General features: G+C 36.3%; 1 protein-coding gene, 2 long non-coding RNA genes and 1 other non-coding gene across 4 annotated transcripts in view; 2 read left to right on the plus strand and 2 right to left on the minus strand.

Moving 5' to 3' along the window:
- The window catches only part of MCMDC2 (minichromosome maintenance domain containing 2), a 34760-nt gene extending 21902 nt beyond the window's left edge, over positions 1 to 12858 (plus strand). The window contains exons 12-14 of the mRNA XM_045861513.1: positions 1608 to 1750; positions 6018 to 6127; positions 11671 to 12858. Of these exons, the coding sequence (XP_045717469.1) occupies positions 1608 to 1750; positions 6018 to 6127; positions 11671 to 11837 (420 nt within the window). The 3' untranslated portion in view covers positions 11838 to 12858. The remainder of the gene's footprint in view (positions 1 to 1607; positions 1751 to 6017; positions 6128 to 11670) is intronic.
- A 176-nt stretch (positions 12859 to 13034) lies between these two features.
- LOC123833343 lies at positions 13035 to 15844 on the minus strand. Its single transcript, XR_006788216.1, has 4 exons — positions 15711 to 15844; positions 13611 to 13725; positions 13281 to 13353; positions 13035 to 13156 (listed from the first exon to the last, which is right to left on the minus strand). It is a non-coding gene; the product is annotated as an uncharacterized LOC123833343 (long non-coding RNA).
- LOC123833386 lies at positions 13434 to 13523 on the minus strand. The gene has a single exon (XR_006788227.1). It is a non-coding gene; the product is annotated as a small nucleolar RNA SNORD87 (small nucleolar RNA).
- A 62-nt stretch (positions 15845 to 15906) lies between the features above and the next one.
- LOC123832892 overlaps positions 15907 to 17774 on the plus strand; it is a 49931-nt gene continuing 48063 nt past the window's right edge. Inside the window, exons 1-2 of the long non-coding RNA XR_006788138.1 lie at positions 15907 to 16039; positions 16375 to 16505. This is a non-coding gene — a long non-coding RNA (uncharacterized LOC123832892). The remainder of the gene's footprint in view (positions 16040 to 16374; positions 16506 to 17774) is intronic.

Consider the following 17774-nt stretch of genomic DNA (forward strand, 5'->3'; position numbering starts at 1 on the left):
TTACAATTTCATCTAGAGCTGACCTTTTTCATAAGGAGAAGAAGGTAGGTAAGGAGTTTGGAACTCAGGAAAAACTTAGATAAGGGGTTTGGAATTCAAGGAAAAATGTTAATCAGATAAAAGCTGTAGTACAGCAATTTTCCTAGTATCCTTTCATCTGCTGACCCATGGTGATTCTTTATCTGTGTCAGGCTCTTTATTGTGGGCAGACATTTCCTCCCTGGAGCACAATGGTTCAGATACCATCTTATTCTCCTGCAGTCCTGCTGTGGTGCAAAGGTTGAATTGCTTGTGGGTCCCCTGGAGTCAGAGTAGGTCTAGTCATACATTCCAGTTCCTGGAACGTTAGCTTTGTACATGCATTAATCACCAAGCCTATTGACTACATAACTAAAGCTAAAAATGTTTAACTTTTGAGTTCCCCCATCAGAAAGGAGAAGAAAGCAGAATTGGACAGAGGAAGGAGTCAAGCTGTGGTATAAGCCCAAAGATAGCTTTTGTTGGCCTCATAATGAGTCTGGAGACTTATCAAAGTGGTCCTGCTCTATATAGAGGGGCTTTATAATACCCTCCCCGCTTCCACCTCAATCACTCATTTGTTATGGGCTGTCCTGAGGCAAACCCTGAAAAAGTTGACAGCTGGAGGTCAAATACTAAGCAGACTCCCAGAACCTCAGGCCACAGTCCTTTTTCGAAGTGGGGATACAGGGGGAACATCACTGGGCCTCCATAGGGTAACAGCAGAGAGGGCTACTTATGTAATTATTATTATCCAGCTCTGAAGGCCTGAAGGGAACTGTAGAGTATAAGAAGAATAAAGAAGACAGGCTATATCCAACCCAGGACAAACATATCCAGATCCTTTAGAAAAGTTATTTTAAAAATATAAATATTATAGTTAACAGCAAGATTTTTATTGTTTTTTTTTCTGTGTGTTTTAAAAGCAAAAACAACTGGAATTGTTGAAGATCATGAAAACTATGTCATTGAGTGAGGACTTAAGAAACTGGAAATCAATCAGAAAGAAAGAAAAGCGCAAACTCAGGGAAAATATTGATAATCATTATGTTGAAAACTTATTCTCTACCCAAAATCTTACTGAATCTCCAAGGCCCACATTCATAGTATTTAACACAATTTCTCCCATACTGCTAATGTTCAGTTGTGTTCTTTAAAGGGAAGAAAGGGAAGTAAGAAGGGCATCTAAGGCCAATGAGGGAAAGTTACAAGGAAATAAACTGTCAAAGAATTAAAGCTATTCAAAGGGAAATGAGCTTCTGATGGAAGTCTCTTTCCCAATGAAAGGATCTGAGTGAGCCTTTATTTCACTGGAAGCAAAGACTTGAAAGTCATTCCAATACATTCCACAGAATATTTCTGCACTAAGAGGGAAGAAGAGGTTATTTGGGGTAAACTTAAATATTCTTACAAGTATAAGACTATGATTAAAATGTTCAATTATTTTGAAATGGCTCTATTTAATCAATTTCAATGTAAAAAAATTTGCAAATGTTTAAAAATACAGTGACAATATACTTTGCATTTTTGCAATATAGATTCTACAATAAAGTATGAGTTTCTTAAATTTTTCACATTTTTTAATTTAGCTGCTGGCGTTTGCAAAGAATTTGAATGTAGAATTCAACTTGGAGGCAGAAAGAATGATTCATGGCTATTATCTAGCAAGTCGCAGAATCAGAACTGATTCTATATGTGGATCAAAACTGTCAGCATCTGCATTAAAATATTTGTAGGTATTCAATGTAAAATTTTAAAGCCAGTATTGACTTTTAAATGATGTGTTTAATTAACTTATTTATCTGTTTCATTTGTTTTCTTTGTTTGATTGCTAGTTTGTCAGTTTATAATTTGCTTTGTTCCAAAAGAATTTAAAGTGACTCAGTTCCTTTTGTTATATACAATACTATATCATTTGAACCTCCAATAATTTGTTTTGACTAAATTAATCTTTATTGGACCCTCCATATAAGATGTGTCTGAGAGAAGTATACTGATTTCAAATGAAAATGATTTTTTTAAATGTGGCTGTTCACATTTGTAGGGAGGAAGAAATTTTCCTTTACCTTTCTTGGTTTTTCAGGCTGATCTAATAATTAAATCAACATAAAACAGATTAACAAGAGAAAATCAACCAAGTTTAATTACATAGTATATATGGGAACCCAACATACATGAGATATTCAGGGGTGGAAAGTTAAATGAGTACATGTGACATTTTGAGCTAAGGATGAGTAAGGTTCCTTGGGCTTCAGAGGGGAGGAAGGTCATTCCCAGGACAATAAGATCAGATCAGCAGTAATTAGATATTTGCCTTGTCCTATAGAGAGGTTGTAAAAAGTTATCTCTGGTAATAACTCATTTTGGGCAAGGCCCCAAATTTGAATTCTTTAGTCACTGTAAAGAGTTTTTGTGACCCTGGCTGGTGTGGCTCAGTGGGTTGAGCCCTGGCCTGTGAACCAAAGGGTCACTGGTTCAATTCCCAGTCAGGGCACATGCCTGGGTTGCAGGCCAGGTCCCCAGTTGGGGGTGCATGAGAAGCAACCACATTTTGTTCCTCGCCCTCTCTTTCTCCCTCCCTTCCCCTCTGCCTAAAAATAAATAAATAAAATCTTTTTTAAAAAAAAGTTGTGTATCCTTCCAGAAATTATCCATTTAAATTCTAGCATGTACAAATATGTAGTTTAAATATATGATGTATAATAATACATATTTATTTGAATGTTATATATTTTAGATGAAATGTTATTTAAACATTACATATACATACATATTAAATATAGGAATATATATTCCTGTATATTATGATATATAAATATAAATATACAAATATGGATATTCTTTTTGCCCAGATGGAATCTTGCATGGTATATGGGAGGTCTTTCCAGAAGGTATCCAGCCATGTAATATGAAAAATAGAGACATTTTATCGAAGAAGATACAAGATACAAAAAATATTGTGCATAGGACAATGATACCTTGGTCCCCTTCAAAGTAGGCAAGTAGGCACTCTAAGACCTCACACAGTTCTCCCAATCACCATCAGCTGCCCCGAAGTATTTTCTTAAATCCCATAAACATTATGAAATCTCTTCCCTTTCAAAGGTGATTTTAGTTTTGGGAAAAGCCATAAGTCACAGGGTGTCAAATCTGGGCTATAGTAGGGCTGAGTCACCTGAGTGATTTGATTTGATGTTTTGCCAAAAAAAACTCTGCATGGGAAGTGATACATGAGCAGGTGTGTTGTTGTGATGAAGCTGCCAGTCACCAGTTGCCGATAGCTGTGGCCTTCTGAATCATCCAAACAGTTTCCACAGAGGAATGTTCAAGCTTAACACAAAATTTGATGCAGATTCATTGCTCTACTACTCAGTCATTTTCAATATGACAGCCACACAGTACACATGGTCACTCAATGGTGTCCCCCACTGAGTGGTACAACAAAGTCATTGTTCATGCATGTACATTCTAGTCCACTCTCATTGGCTGCCAGGTTACATTGATGTCACACAAACCATTCTCATTATATTGACAACAGTTGTACTTTTTTCAGACAGACCTCGTATGTATTATACTCTCACACTATCAGCACATGAAGATTTACCTCATTCTATTTTAATAGCTGCATTACAGTTTTGCTGTGTTGTGATGTGGCTGTACTGTGATTTAAATAGTCCCCTATTGATAGACCATTATTTCATTTGATATAGATTAATATATAATCTAAAAAATTATAAAGTAGGACTAGGAATAAAGCAATCCATTAAATAAGTATCTTGTTATAACTGAAATAGAAAATAAGACAAGTGAGGGACCAGTAAGAAAGATCAAGTATGGGCCTATATGAAATAAATATGTTTAGCTAATTTCTCCCAATGGTATATTTATCTTTAAAAAGATGAAAAAAATGCTGAAGATAAGACAAGGTAGAAATCAATGGTGATGCTTTAAAATGGTAAACAAAATTATATAATACTTTCTATTTTCTGAAGTAATATTTAAGATACTCAAATCAATATTCAATACTCAAAGCTTCAAAGCTTTGAAAATCCTATTTTCTCATATTTTTTGTTGTAAAAATAATTTATTTAAATAACCTGTTTACATTTGATTATATTAATTCAAAAATAAAGCAGTCAATTTTAATATAACTGTACATTTTCCCATTGTAGAAATAAACCTTAGAGGAGGAGGAGATGAGGGTTATGAAATAGAAAAGTCAATGAACCACTAGTCAAAGGAATCATAAATCTTGAATTTTTCTCCTACTTAGATAGACAGGTACCTAATATACCATGCTTGCTTTTCTAAAGTAGAGCTGAACAATACTGTATTCTTTTTTTCTTAAAAGGCTGTATACCTATTCTGTCCTGGTCATTTTCTTTTTTTCTTTTTTTTTTTTTTTGGTGTTTGTGTCTTAGTATTTATTGCATTTTTTTCCCACTACCATTTAGTCCCCTTATACTCCTTCCCCCAGCAATCATCACACTGTGGTCCATGCCCATGAGTCCTTTTTCCTTTTTGCTTGATCCCTCCATCCCCTGACCTCCCCCCTCTACTACAAGGAGCTTGGGTAAGACATCAGAAACATGATAATCTGTAAATCTGTAAATAAACAACTCTGGAGAGATCTTTATAAGTTTGAATGATGGTCTTAGTCTAAAAAGAAAATTAATAGGATAAATGTAATGTTCTCAATTAGGTCTCAACCTCCCTAGTACAAGTATAAATGGATGGGAAAGAGTGATATGACTTAATATGAAAAAGATGAGATTTCATTCTTTTGATGGTTAATATGAGTCAACAATATACATGGCTGTTAACAATACTGTGATTTGGGGTTGCATTAATAGAATATGGTATCATGAGTAAGAAAATGTTATTTCTATTCTCTTCTATTCTGCTGTAATTACAACTGTAATACTGAAAAGGAGTATTAACATTAAATCACAAGTGTAATAATAGTATACAGAAAAGGAATATTAACATCTGCCCACTAGCCAGAATGGTGAGGGGCCTTAACTTTAAGATGTCTTATGACATCTTAAAAGGACTAGAAATATTTATCTTGAGAAATGAAAACATGGGGCAACTAGAAAAGCTGTGTTGTGTATTTGAAGAGCTGTCACATGTAAGTATTAGGCTTGTTCTGTAATCCCAGAAGACAGAACCAGCCACCACTAGGTGGAAATTGCCGTGAAACCAATTTCAGCTTACATTTATATAATCTTTGTAAGTAAGTCCCAAGATGACCTTATTTGAAATCACAAAATCACTATGAATTATTATCCCCATTTTATAGCTGAATTTCAAAATAATGTCAGAAATTAAATAATTTATACAATGTCACACAGCTAGTGAATTCTGGAGACTTAGCCCAGTTTTTCTGATTCCCAAGGCCAGCAATCATTCAAGTACATTACAAATGCCTAATGAGAGCTTAAGGGAGGTATCTTCAAGTAATCAAATATAGTTTAAAAGTAAAGAAATGGATTACTTCATGATTTCTAGTGAATCCTAGGAAAAGTTCAAGAGACTATACATTAAATGTTATAGAGAAAATTCAGTTATCTGATGGGAGTTTGAACTTTAACCTCAAAGATGTCTTCCAACACTGAAATTTCAGGAGTCTATGAGGACTTCAAATAGACGAAGAACTGTTAGAAAATCCCAACGATGTGTTTTTAAGAGACATTTAGTTAGCTTAATTTTCCCAACTCTGTATTTATCCGAAAAGAATGTGGAGAGATTGTATATAAAATAACAAAGATAAGCGAGGGTGGAAACCAACTCTTTGATAAGTCAAAATACTTGCTTATTCTGGAAGAGTCTGTTTAACTTGGTGAGAAAAGTGCTTTGAAAATAAATTTTTCAAAAGAAAGAATATGCTCATCCTTAAGGTGTTGCTTATGGTCACACATGTCTTGGTTTGTTCCTGATAAAATATATAGTTTTTATACTATCAACATATTTTGATTGGTATCAATTTTCTTTTTTAGAGTTTCCCTATCTGAAGCCCATGCTCGACTAAATTTAAGAAATAAAGTGCTTAAAGAAGATGTACTAATTGCAGCCTTATTATTTGAAACATCTCTCACATTGAAATATGGTAATCTTAAAAATTATTAATGATGACTACAAATAATTATGTTACTTAAATATTTTTACTGTTAAACTGTTATATATATAGTACGTTTTAAGGAATAATACATTTCTATCAGGTAAGGCCTGTTTTAATTTAAACAATTACTGATTGCTTATAGGCAGTATCACTTTCTGATATTAAGTTCCATATTGTGTATGATTGTTTCTATACTTGAACATTGCATTGTTTAAATAATTCTAGAAAAAATGTACTTCACACTACACATCAAATGATTTTAAATTTATCTTCCTTTTAAAATAATGTGTAACCTCCAATAGTCATGCAGTCAGTCCCCAACAGTGGAATTAGGCACATAGCCAAAGAAAATGTGATCATCTTGCATCACCAACCTTCTCTGAATGGCTAGTTATAATACTAGGACTACAGCATTTAATTATTTAAAATGGTTGGAGCTTATTATGGTTTTGCTAATAAAAGCCTAAAAGGACTATTAATGTAAGAGTAAATAAAATTAATTTTTTCTTGATTAGATGAGACATTAATTTTGATGAGATAAACCTTGCTTCAAACCAAATTTTAATTCCAATCCTGGGATTTAAAGGGATGTTTTAACACTGACTTTTCTGTGTGTATATGTTTAGTGTTTAAATTATTGAATTTATAACTTTTTGCAAATATCCTTTAGAACATTAGAACTTTGTTCTGTAAATATCTAAATCAAGCATTCCTAACCTAGGATCTATGGATACTTGAGAGGCCTAGGGGTTTGTGAATCTCTAAATTATATGTAAATTTGTATATGCATTTGCTTTATTCCTTTTTGCTTAGGGAGATAAATCATGACCCCTAAAAAAAAGGTTAATTATCATCCTGAATTAGTTTTATTTACCAAGAGAAAAACCTGGTTCTCAACCAATACTAAACAAGAGGAAGAATATGTATTTTTATTTTTTTAATACTTATTTCTTTCTAGAGCAAGGGGAAGGGAGGGAGAGAGGGAGAGAAATATCAATGTGTAGTTGCCTTTTGAGCACCCCCTACCTGGGACCTGGCCTGCAACCCAGGCATGTACCCTGACTGGAAATCGAACCTGCGACCCTCTGGTTTGCAGGCCAGTGCTCAATCCACTGTGCCACAGCAGCCAAGGCTACATTTTTTTTTTTAATTTGCTTCTTTTTTCCATTCTTCTCTTAATATACATTTAAAACATATCTTAAAATCTAAGACTTTATTTTATATGCCATAAAGAAAAAATGCTGCCAATTTTACTGACACGCCATCAAAGATATCTAAGACACAACTAGATTTCAGTAAGAAGACAAAAATGTGTCTTTGAATTTAAAGTTTATAGTATTATAAGTACTCCTATAGTAGTATATGGTTATTTTCACCTGGTAACTACCTTGTCAAGACTTTTTAAAAGCATCTAAGAAAACCTTTGTTGAGAGAAATAAAACTAGGTGAAGATTTCTTTCCCTTTAATTACTTTTTGTTTTTATAATAAATTTGAGTTAGGTATATTGATTTTTAAGTCTTAAGCAAAACAATATTAAGAACTTAAATGTTAAATATAGCAGGAAAATCATCTGTACTAAGATATTTTTCTTGGATGTAAAAACCAATAGATTGTGCTCAAGAACTGGATTTAGGAGTTGAGACAGCAGGGAGATGTAGGAATTAGGAAAAGCATCAGGTTTCTGCCTTGAGAAACTAAGTGGATTACGGTGCCATTTACCAAGACTGAGAAGAAAGTGAACAAGATTGGGAGAAAAATCAAATTATGTTTGAGACATTGTACAGAAATATTAATAGACAGATATAAGAATATGGAGTTTAAAAGAGAGTTCTAACCTAGAAATATAATTTAGAAATCATCAGCAGAGATGGTAGTCAAAACTGTGGAATGGGTGAAATCACCTAGAGAGACCACAGAGAACTCCATGACTACCCTTGAAGATTCCAATATTTAGGTATGGGCTTGAGAAGATGCAACTAACAAAGGAGACTGGGAAACAGCAGGTATAATATAGAAAGAAAATCAAGGGTGGTATTATAGAAACCAAGAGTGTTTCAAGAAGGGAGCAGGGTGGTCAACTGTATCATGTGCTAAGAGATTAGTTATGATTAGATTTAGCAGTCTGGAGGTTGTAGGTGGCTATGATCAGAACTAATGGAGTGGGGATCTGAGTGGGATAGGAAGTGAAGATATGAAGATAGCACACATAGACAACTTTGAGACATTTGACTGTGAAGATGAGGAAAGAAATAGGGTATTTTCTGGAGATGTGGCCCAGGATGGGGTTTTTTTAAAGAAAGATGATAATAGATATTATGATGTCCATAGAGAGTAAACTAATACTACTATTGATACTAATGACAGAGGGGAAGATTAAAGGAGTGATGTCCTTAAAAAGGTAAGAGGAGATGGAATCCAAAGAACACATGAAGTATTGGCCTGTGACAGGAGAGTCGCTTAATTTTATAGCAGGGAAGACAATGGGTACAGAATCGGGTATGTCTGCAGATTTTGTGATATATTCTTCATAAGGTCATCAGCTAAAAACAAAAGGTATGTGAGAAGAATGGACTATAATAGTCATTGTGGGAGACAGAAGAGCAGGTGTGTTTGAGAAACTCAGCAGAGTTGTCAGGCAGTACATTTGAGGTTTCTGTGATTCATTGAAATTAAACCCAGAAATGCCAATACGATTTTCTGTCTAGCAGCCTGAGTGCAGGCAAAAAATGAATGGTTTGGTTGAGGTTTTTATAGGTCAGTGTGGCAGAGTATTGCAGAGGGGCAAGGTAATGAGGACCATGGCAAGGGAGGGACTCAAACTGGTTGCGTGAAGTAAATTGAAAGAAGTAGATGGAGGTCTCTGAGATAGAAGCTTAGGAGGTGGTGTAGGGGAGCAGGGCATTTATGACTTTAAAGTTAAGTTTCTGATCATACCAGTTTCCTGTGACCTTGAGAATGTGTGGTGGAGGTAGAGGGAAAATGGTTAGGACATAGGGAGGTTAGGAGTTAAATGGGTCATTCACATGGAAATCACAGAATGGCAGGAATTGGGAAAGGGGAAAATTGTGAGCCAAGGGCTGTTGACCTGACTGTGGAAGGTGAAGGGTTGATAAAGCCCAGGTGGCACTGGGCATTAAAGAAAAATTTTTATCAAGAGGAAAGCAGGGGCAAGAAACGTCTGGGAGTGGCAAAGGGGTAGCAAGTTAGGCAATGCCTCTGTCTTATCATACTAAGATATGCAGGGTGTTTGGAAATAAGCTTCACCTTTAGAGAGCCACTAAGGAAAAAGACTGTTCTCTGAGATAGCAGGTTTAAGGTAAGGTAAAGCAGTAAAAGGAGCAGTCTCCAAAGTCTGAGGCTGTGTTTATTGGTGACAGACAGTTCCAGGAAGGTAGGCACTGTTGGTTTGGCTAGCAGTGTACCCCTGTCCAGGCACACTTACTCATACAATGAATCAGTCAATGAAACAGAATTTAAGAGCTTTACTCCTACAGTAATAGTCAAAAGTTTTAATTGTGATGAAATAGACATTACAAAGGTATACCCCCAAAAACGGAATTTATAAACAATTGTGTATTTATTTTTACGTTTAAACTTCAGTCACTTTCAAAGTACTCTCTGTTTGACGCAATACACCTACTCAAACGTTTTTTCCACTGCTCAAAACGGTTTTTAAACTCATCGATTTTGGTGCCTCTTAGTGCTTCTGTTTTTTTGTTTCACCTCTTCCACATCGGCAAAATGTTTCCCTTTGAGGACTTTTTCATCTGGAGAAACAAACAAACAAAAAATCACTTCGGGTGAGATGGGGTTAATAGGGAGGGTGGAGCACAAGGATCATGCCAAGGATCATGCCATTTTTGGTAAAAAACTGAATATTCCCATGCAATGTGGGCAGATGTGCTCATAAGTCACCCATCATGACATAGGCAAATGCATCCAGTCTTCAAAAAACATTAACGGAAACCTAACGCAGCTTTTAGTAACACCAGCTGGTACAATGATACAGATGGGCTCCTAGAACACTTTCCTAGTGGGGGAAGCCCACCCTCTAGAATTTTTTTTTTTTTTTAGCGGGGGGTGGGGGTTCCTCCCCTCATATACAAAATTTATCATCTTAACCATTTTTAAATGTACAGTTCAGTGATGTTAAGTATACTCACATTGCTGTCACCAACCACTTCCATAGCCTTTCCATTTTCCCAAACTGAAACATCATACCTGTTAAACAGTAACTCCCCATTCTCTCCTTCCTGCAGCCCCTATGAATTTGGTTTCTCTAGGTATCTTCAAGGTTCATCCATGTTGTAGCATGCATTAGAATTTCCTTCCTGTTTGACTCAGTAATGCCCATATATATGTATATATGTGACATTTTGTTTATCCATCAGTGGACACTAGTTGTTTTCTACCTTTGGCTACTATAAACTTAAGTATACAAATGTCTCTTTGAGGTCTTGCTTTCAATTCTTTTGGGTGTGTACCCAGAAGAAAATTGCTGTTATATGGCAATTGTTTAATATTTTTATAAACCACCATACTATTTTCCATAAGGGTTGTACAATTTTACATTCCCAACAGTGTATAAGGGTTCTAATTTCTTTAGTTGTTGATAGTCATTGTTATGGGTGATGCAGTTATATCCTCGTGGCTTTACATTTTTCTTAGTGATGTTGAGCATCTTTTGGTCTTTGTTGGCCATTTGTGTATCTTTGTTTGGCTTTTCCATGATTGATTATACCTTTTGATGCACATTTTTATTTTGATGTCTACTTTCTCATTTTTCTTTTGTTGCCTGTGCCTTTTGCTGTTCCGCTCTAAAACTCATTGCTGAGTCAAATGTCATGAAGCATTTCCCCAATGTTTTTCCTAAGGGTTTTAGTTTTAGTTCTTACATTTAGGATCTTGGATCTATTGAGTTAATTTTTGTATACAATGTAAGGGAAGGGACCACCTTCATTCTTTTGCATGTGGGTATCCTTTTCCCAGCATCACATGTTGGAATGCCTGTCTTTTTCCTAATGGTCTTGGAATCCTTGACAAAAATCAGTTAACTGTGTATTTGAAGTTACTCCCAGGCTCTTACTCTATTGCATAGGTTTGTATGTCTGTCTTTATGTCAGTGGTTTCTAATTGTCAAATGTACAATGTCTTTATCCCCAATCAACTTAACCTCTATCAAATAAATATTAGTGTTTCCCTACCTTCCAACACCCATCTTCTTTTCCTATCTCCTTACATAACTACTCAGCTTCAAAACTGTAGTGACTATTTCAGTATAAAGCAAATTTCTAGCTTCCAAACTTTAAAACGTCAACATGTCTTCTACTGGCCCTGGTACCAGTGTTATGTATTTACTCAAACTGTTTATTTGGCCTCAAATATAAAAAAAGAGTTCAGATTTAAATCCTGATTACTGAAACTGTTAAGTAGGTCAGAATTTAATTTTAAAACTTTCACTATTTTGTTGAAAATGTGATTTCTTATTTAGCATTGTTTATTTTTTACATTTTTTTCCTTCTTCACTTAGGGGCCACTGTATTTTGTGTTGCTCCAAATGCAGTATTTCCATTTGAAATATATAATGAAGAATATTTAGAACAAAGGGACATCTATCTGGCTCAGTGCCAACAACAGCTCCTACAGTTTATTACCACATATGGACCTGGGACAGCTTTTTTTGCTAGTGATGAATAGACAATCCGAGAAAAATTTTCATTTCTACTTCAGCCATGGAAACAATATGATTTTGAAGTAATGCTTCAGCTAATACTGTATATAGGAGTATATTTCCTAGTCATTTGACAATATTCAATATCCACAGGTACCAGTTTTCAGAAAGTAGTTGCTTTAAAAAGTATACAAACTCTGTATGTAAGACCTTACTTTGTGAATGATAACATTGGCGGGGCAATGGTTTTCAAATGTTACCTGTGATGCAGTGATTAAGATGTTGCAGAAGACATTTTTTGCCTTTCCATATTGAAATTATATCCCCAATTAAAACAAATTATTATGGGACTCAGCAGGGGGAAAATGAGATTTAGTTAAATCTTTACCCAGGTAGAATTCAGTTCAGTTTTAGAACTTTTGTAAATTCTTAAGTCCTGGACGGGCTGGACTATCCAGTCATTATTTTCCTTACCATAGTAATTACTTGTACTAGGACCATATTACTTTTTTGTTCACAAGGGCAAAAGCAAATTAACAAAATTTGTAGGTCACAGATGAAACCTGCAGTTGTCCCCCGCCTTTCCCATGGGTCATACTTCAAAACTCCCAAGTGGATACCGGAAAGCATGAATAGTAGCATACTTTTTTCCTATACATATATACCTTTGATAAAGCTTCATTTATAAACTAGGCACAGTAAGACATTTAATAAAATTAATAAGCTATAAGGGTTTCTGAACAAGTACTCATGCCATAAGACAGCTACTAAGTAACAGGCAGGCAATGTATAATGTGGGTACACTGGATAAAAGAATGATTCACTGAGAATCATGTGCAACTTAAAACTTAGGAATTATTTCTGGATTTTTTCCATTTATTTTTGGACTGCGGGTAACTGAAACCATGAATAAATGAGGACTACTGTACTGTGTTTCAGGTACAGCAGGTTCTGAAGGGAGGCCCACAGAGTTACCTAGTATGCAGTAATTAGGGCCTATCCAGAAATCCCCTAAGGCAAGAAAGGGTTTAAGAACTAGATGGAAGTCCTAGAAATGTCTCCCCAGCTGCCAACCACCTCAAGTAAAGTCACTATCCACAACATACTATCCCTAAATTTAAAAACGAGTCTGACTAGTGAATATGATAATGAAGTTGTTTAAAGACTTAATGTTGTAAAGAAAACAGATTTTATTACCCAGCAATTAAAAGTATTCAAACATGTATTTTCTATATAATTTATTATAAGGTGACCAATGTGAAATAAAATATTTTCACCATTTGCTTCAATTCATGTCTTCTTGACCAATGCTTTGTTTTTCTCTCCAAAATGTTGCATGCTATACCTTGAGGGGAACCAGAAATCAACAGTGAAAATCATTCTGTACTCAAACACAAAGGCAACTAACAGGAAATGACCCCAGCCCTTTTGAATTTTCAGTAGATGCTTGATAAATCATAATTACTTACCTGAGGCAATGAAGAATTCTTATATACCACAGCTAAGAACTTGAACATTCATTCATCTGCGGCTACCTATATGCTGAAAGAACATTTCACTGATTTTAGTTAAAAAAAAAAAAGTTGCATCCTAGTTGAATTCACATGATCTCAATATAGATTACTGGCATCTCAGTCTTAAAATTATTTCTTCAAAGAAACCCTCAGCTGGGTAAACGGCAAAAAGTAATTTTAAGTCATCATTGTGCCAGTTAGTAAACTTTTATGTCAAAAATGTATTCTTCAGGAACAACACCATAAATATATTAAAGCAAACAATTTAACATTAACCTTTGGTACCTTGTTACATGCAGCTGTATATCCTAGGGGCTTAGTCATCCTCTGCAGTTAAGTTTTTGGAAAACATTCATTATGACAACCGCCACTCATCTTCAGCCCATAGGCTCTGTTGCACCTGGAAATTAGTATTTCATTGTAAATTTTTATTTGTATTTGCATGTTTGCCATCTTATATGCAAGAATGGTTGAGCCTTTTCCTTATCAGAAACCATAAATATAAATATACTTGTGATCTTCCCAACTGACCAATTTTTAAAAACATTGAGACCATGCAGTGGATTTTCTATTTGTTTAATATATCTTTAATGGAACACAGAAACATACCTGCTACTTAATTCTATATTTTTGGTAGTCAAAACTGATAAATCTAAAATTTAATTTCTATTGTACAATGATTTGACAATGTGTTAGTCCTTTTGACTCATTAGGCCCTAATAATTCCATACACGATCTTTCCAAGCCGGAAGTGGGTTAGTTAGCATGGGTAAAAAAAATGGTGGATATATTTATGTGCTTTATTGTGACAATGTTGATTTTAAGATAGAATGGTCCTAATGAGTACCCAGCCATTGCTTTGTCTCAGAGCTTGACAAAGATGAGACACAAGCCAGGTTAAAGGTTAGATGTATAAAATCAGGTGTACAAACCTCCAACTGAAAGTTTACAATGGCAAATCTAAGTATTTCACATAATCAGTATTAGGAACAGATTAACAGTTATGAAAAATTAAAACTTGGAAAATTTCAGTTCAATATGATTTCATGGGAACTTCTGACAACTGCATGCAGTCTTATTTGCATAAAGCCTGAAATGAAAAAATGTTTAGGGTTACAGATCTATGTAGAAAAGTGCTACTCATCCTACCCTCCCCCCTCATAACATCAAGAAACTGGACACAAAATACAGAGCATTGAAGGCAAGGGGAATGGGACAGAAAGCAAATAGATACTATTGTATTGGTCAAATTCCAGTTCTTAAATGGCTTGGTAGGCTGTCTGTCGTGTTATTTATTATGCTGCAGAATTTAAGTGCATTCTCAGTTTTTTCATCAAAACATTTAGTCTGTAAAAACGTTTTTCAAATTCCAACACTTAGTCATGAAAATAGGGCTCAAGCCACTGTAACACCAATTATAAACTAGTTTAAGCCATCACATTTGCCCTGTTAGAGTGCTCTGGATGAAGCAACCCAGGGGAGGAAAAAATAAGCCACTGAAATATTCATTTACACCTTGTTTTTGAATAGGCAACGTAATCTTCCGGTCTCCCATCTGTTGCCCAGTTTCTTCTGTATTATGTGCAGAAATAGACATCTTTACATTAACTCAAGCCTCTAAAGGTATATCAGGCATTTACAGCCTAAGGGCCTTCTATACACAGTACATATTCTATAACCTCAGTGCCAATTTTTAGTCTTCTTAGCAAAGAAGATCCAGTCCTGGCTGGTGTGGCTCAGTGGATTGAGAACCGGCCTATAAATCAAAGTCACTGCCTCGAATCCCAGTTAAGGCCCATGTCTGGGTTGGGGCGGGCGGGGTCAGGGCCCCAACTGGGGACGCCCGAGAGGCAACCCATCCTCTAGGTATTTCTCTCCGTATCGTCCTCTCTTCCTTATAAACAAAAGTAAGACCCAGAACAAATCCCGACAAGTAGCTCCACTCTGTCAAGAGACCATAACGGACTTGACATTGTCTAGGCCGCCCTCAAAGCTTTACCAGGAATAAAAACAAAAAGACTCTGAAGAAGGCCGGGCTGAACAGAAAAGACATCAATCTCACACTCCCGCCGCTTCGGATCCAACTGGATCACAAAGGCTGGCCCTTAATCTCTGAGCTAAGTTGAAACCGTTGTTGACTAAAAAAAGGGTGAGTTAAGACTCGCAGGCGGTTACTCACAAAATGCGACTGAGCAAATGGCGTGCAGGAAAGCTCATGGCCATGCCAATTGGGCGTGAGGGCAGCGGAGGAACAAGGGTAAAGGACCAGGGCCCCAGGCGCGGGGCCCAAAGGGTGGAGGCCCCAAGGCGGACATGGGCTTCCGCACAGACTCAGGTTCCCAGCAGAAAGAGAAGACGAACTGAGATCGCGGAGACTACTACTACCTGGAAAAGTGAGGCGACGGGTACGCGGGCGCTGCCGCCGACCCCACGAGGACCCCATAAACGACTCGACTTCGTCCACCGCAAAGCGGAAAAGAAAGTTTGGAGCCGACGCAGCCTCTAAGGCACAGGGGTAGCCCCGCCCCTTCCGGCCTTGGACCCGCCCCGGGGCTCAGCGAGAGGAGAGGTGGTGGGTACGGCCTAGACAATCCGCTAGTTTTTAGCTTTAGGTGGCGTATTTCACACACCTCAAGTCTTATTGAGAGGGCTTTGGAAACTACCATAGAGGCTTTAGAGGCTCATGAGGACCTCACCTCGCGCTCGTTCCCTGAGTATGTAAATGATTAACTACCAGTTTTGTATCTGAGCGAGCAGACAATGCCCTAAAACGGGGTTCCCGTTTCCTAGTGCTTTATGTTTGCTTGGAGCTGGTGGTTTTGGACATCCCAATTTAGAGTATGTGTATTGATCCTTTCACACACACCCACAGATGAACCAGTTACCAGAAAAAAAGGAAGCTTTTGTATTTTCCCTATATTATAGCAATAGCTACTCTCACTATTTTTATTTATAATAGTAATAGGTTAAAAAACATTCATAAAGTAGTCAACTCCTTTGTTTATGAACGTGTAATTTGCTTTCGATTTTCCTGCTTTGTGTTTTATAGGTATACTAGATTTATTGCAGGCCACCGATGTTGCACTTTTTACAAGTTGAAAGCAAGACTCTCCACCAGCAAAAAGATTGCAACTGGCTTTATTGCCGGTAGTCTGGAACCCAATCTGCAATATCTCTGAGGTATGCCTGTATTACTCTTGTTTCTCTCAGTTATTGTGTATATTGAGCCCTGACTGCAAAACAGTGGGCTTAGTGCTGGAGAAGACAAACTGATGATGATCTTATTGCCAGAAAGAATACACATACAAGCATATACTTAAACAATTGCATGAGTAAAAGACACATCATTTCTCCTTTAGAAACCATTACAAAATAAATTTGCCTCAAAGAAACATGGTTTGAAAAACTAAACCTAGCAATACAAATTATGATTGTACTCACTTTACTAGAGTATTCCCTCCCATGTAAATTTTTGCTGAACACTACAGGGGATTGAAATTGGGGCCCAAGTGGACACTTGTTTCTTCTGTCAAGGACTGTCTTGGGCATCAGCTTGCCATTACAGACTCCTGGGTGAATATTATTTCTATAACCTAATTTTGCAACTTAGGCAGCCACCTCTACCAGGCCTTTGCCTGGGTGGGCAGCTGTGGGCACCATCATTACCTAAAGGTGTAGAGGAGGATGTGAAAAATAATTCTAATTTTTTTGTCTGGCTTCTTTCACTCAGCATAATTATTTTGAGATTCATTCATGCTGTTGTAACAACAGTTAATTCCTTTTTACTGCTGAGTAGTACATTTCCATATATGGAGATTCCACAATTTGTATCTCCATTGCTCCACTGATGGGCATTTGGGTTGTTTCCAGTGTTTGGCTATTATAAATAAAGGTGCTATACATATTCATACATAAAGTCTTTGTATGAAATGTGCTTTTAATTCTCTTGGTAAACACCCAGAAATGGAATGGCATGGGAGGTGTGTGTCTAACTTTGTAAGAAACTGCCCAACTGTTTTCCATAGTGGTTATTCCATTTTACCTTCCCATCAGCGGGGCTTGAGTGTTCCAGTTGTTTCTCATTCTTGCCAACATTTGGTGTGGTCAGTCTTTTTATTTTAGACATTCAACTAGGTGTGTGGTGATATTTCATTGTACTTTTAATTTGCCTTTCTCTAAAGAATAAAGAGCATCCTTTTACATGCTTATTTGTTATCTGAATATTTTCTTTGAGGAAATGTCTGTTTAAATGTTTTGCCCACTTAAAAAATTGAGTTGTTTGTTTTTTATCATTGAGTTTTAAGGGTTCTTTAGATATGTAGGATGCAAGTTCTTTATCAGATTGCATTTGCAAATACTTTCTCCCAGTCTGCATCTTGTCTTCATTCTTTTAATAGTGGCATTCAAAGAGATGGGTTCTTCATTTTGATGAAATTCATTTTGTCAATT

This window comes from Phyllostomus hastatus, unplaced genomic scaffold (genome assembly GCF_019186645.2).
Source record: "Phyllostomus hastatus isolate PE091 unplaced genomic scaffold, TTU_PhHast_1.1 phas_scaffold_21, whole genome shotgun sequence".
NCBI classification, from domain to species: Eukaryota; Metazoa; Chordata; class Mammalia; order Chiroptera; family Phyllostomidae; genus Phyllostomus; species Phyllostomus hastatus.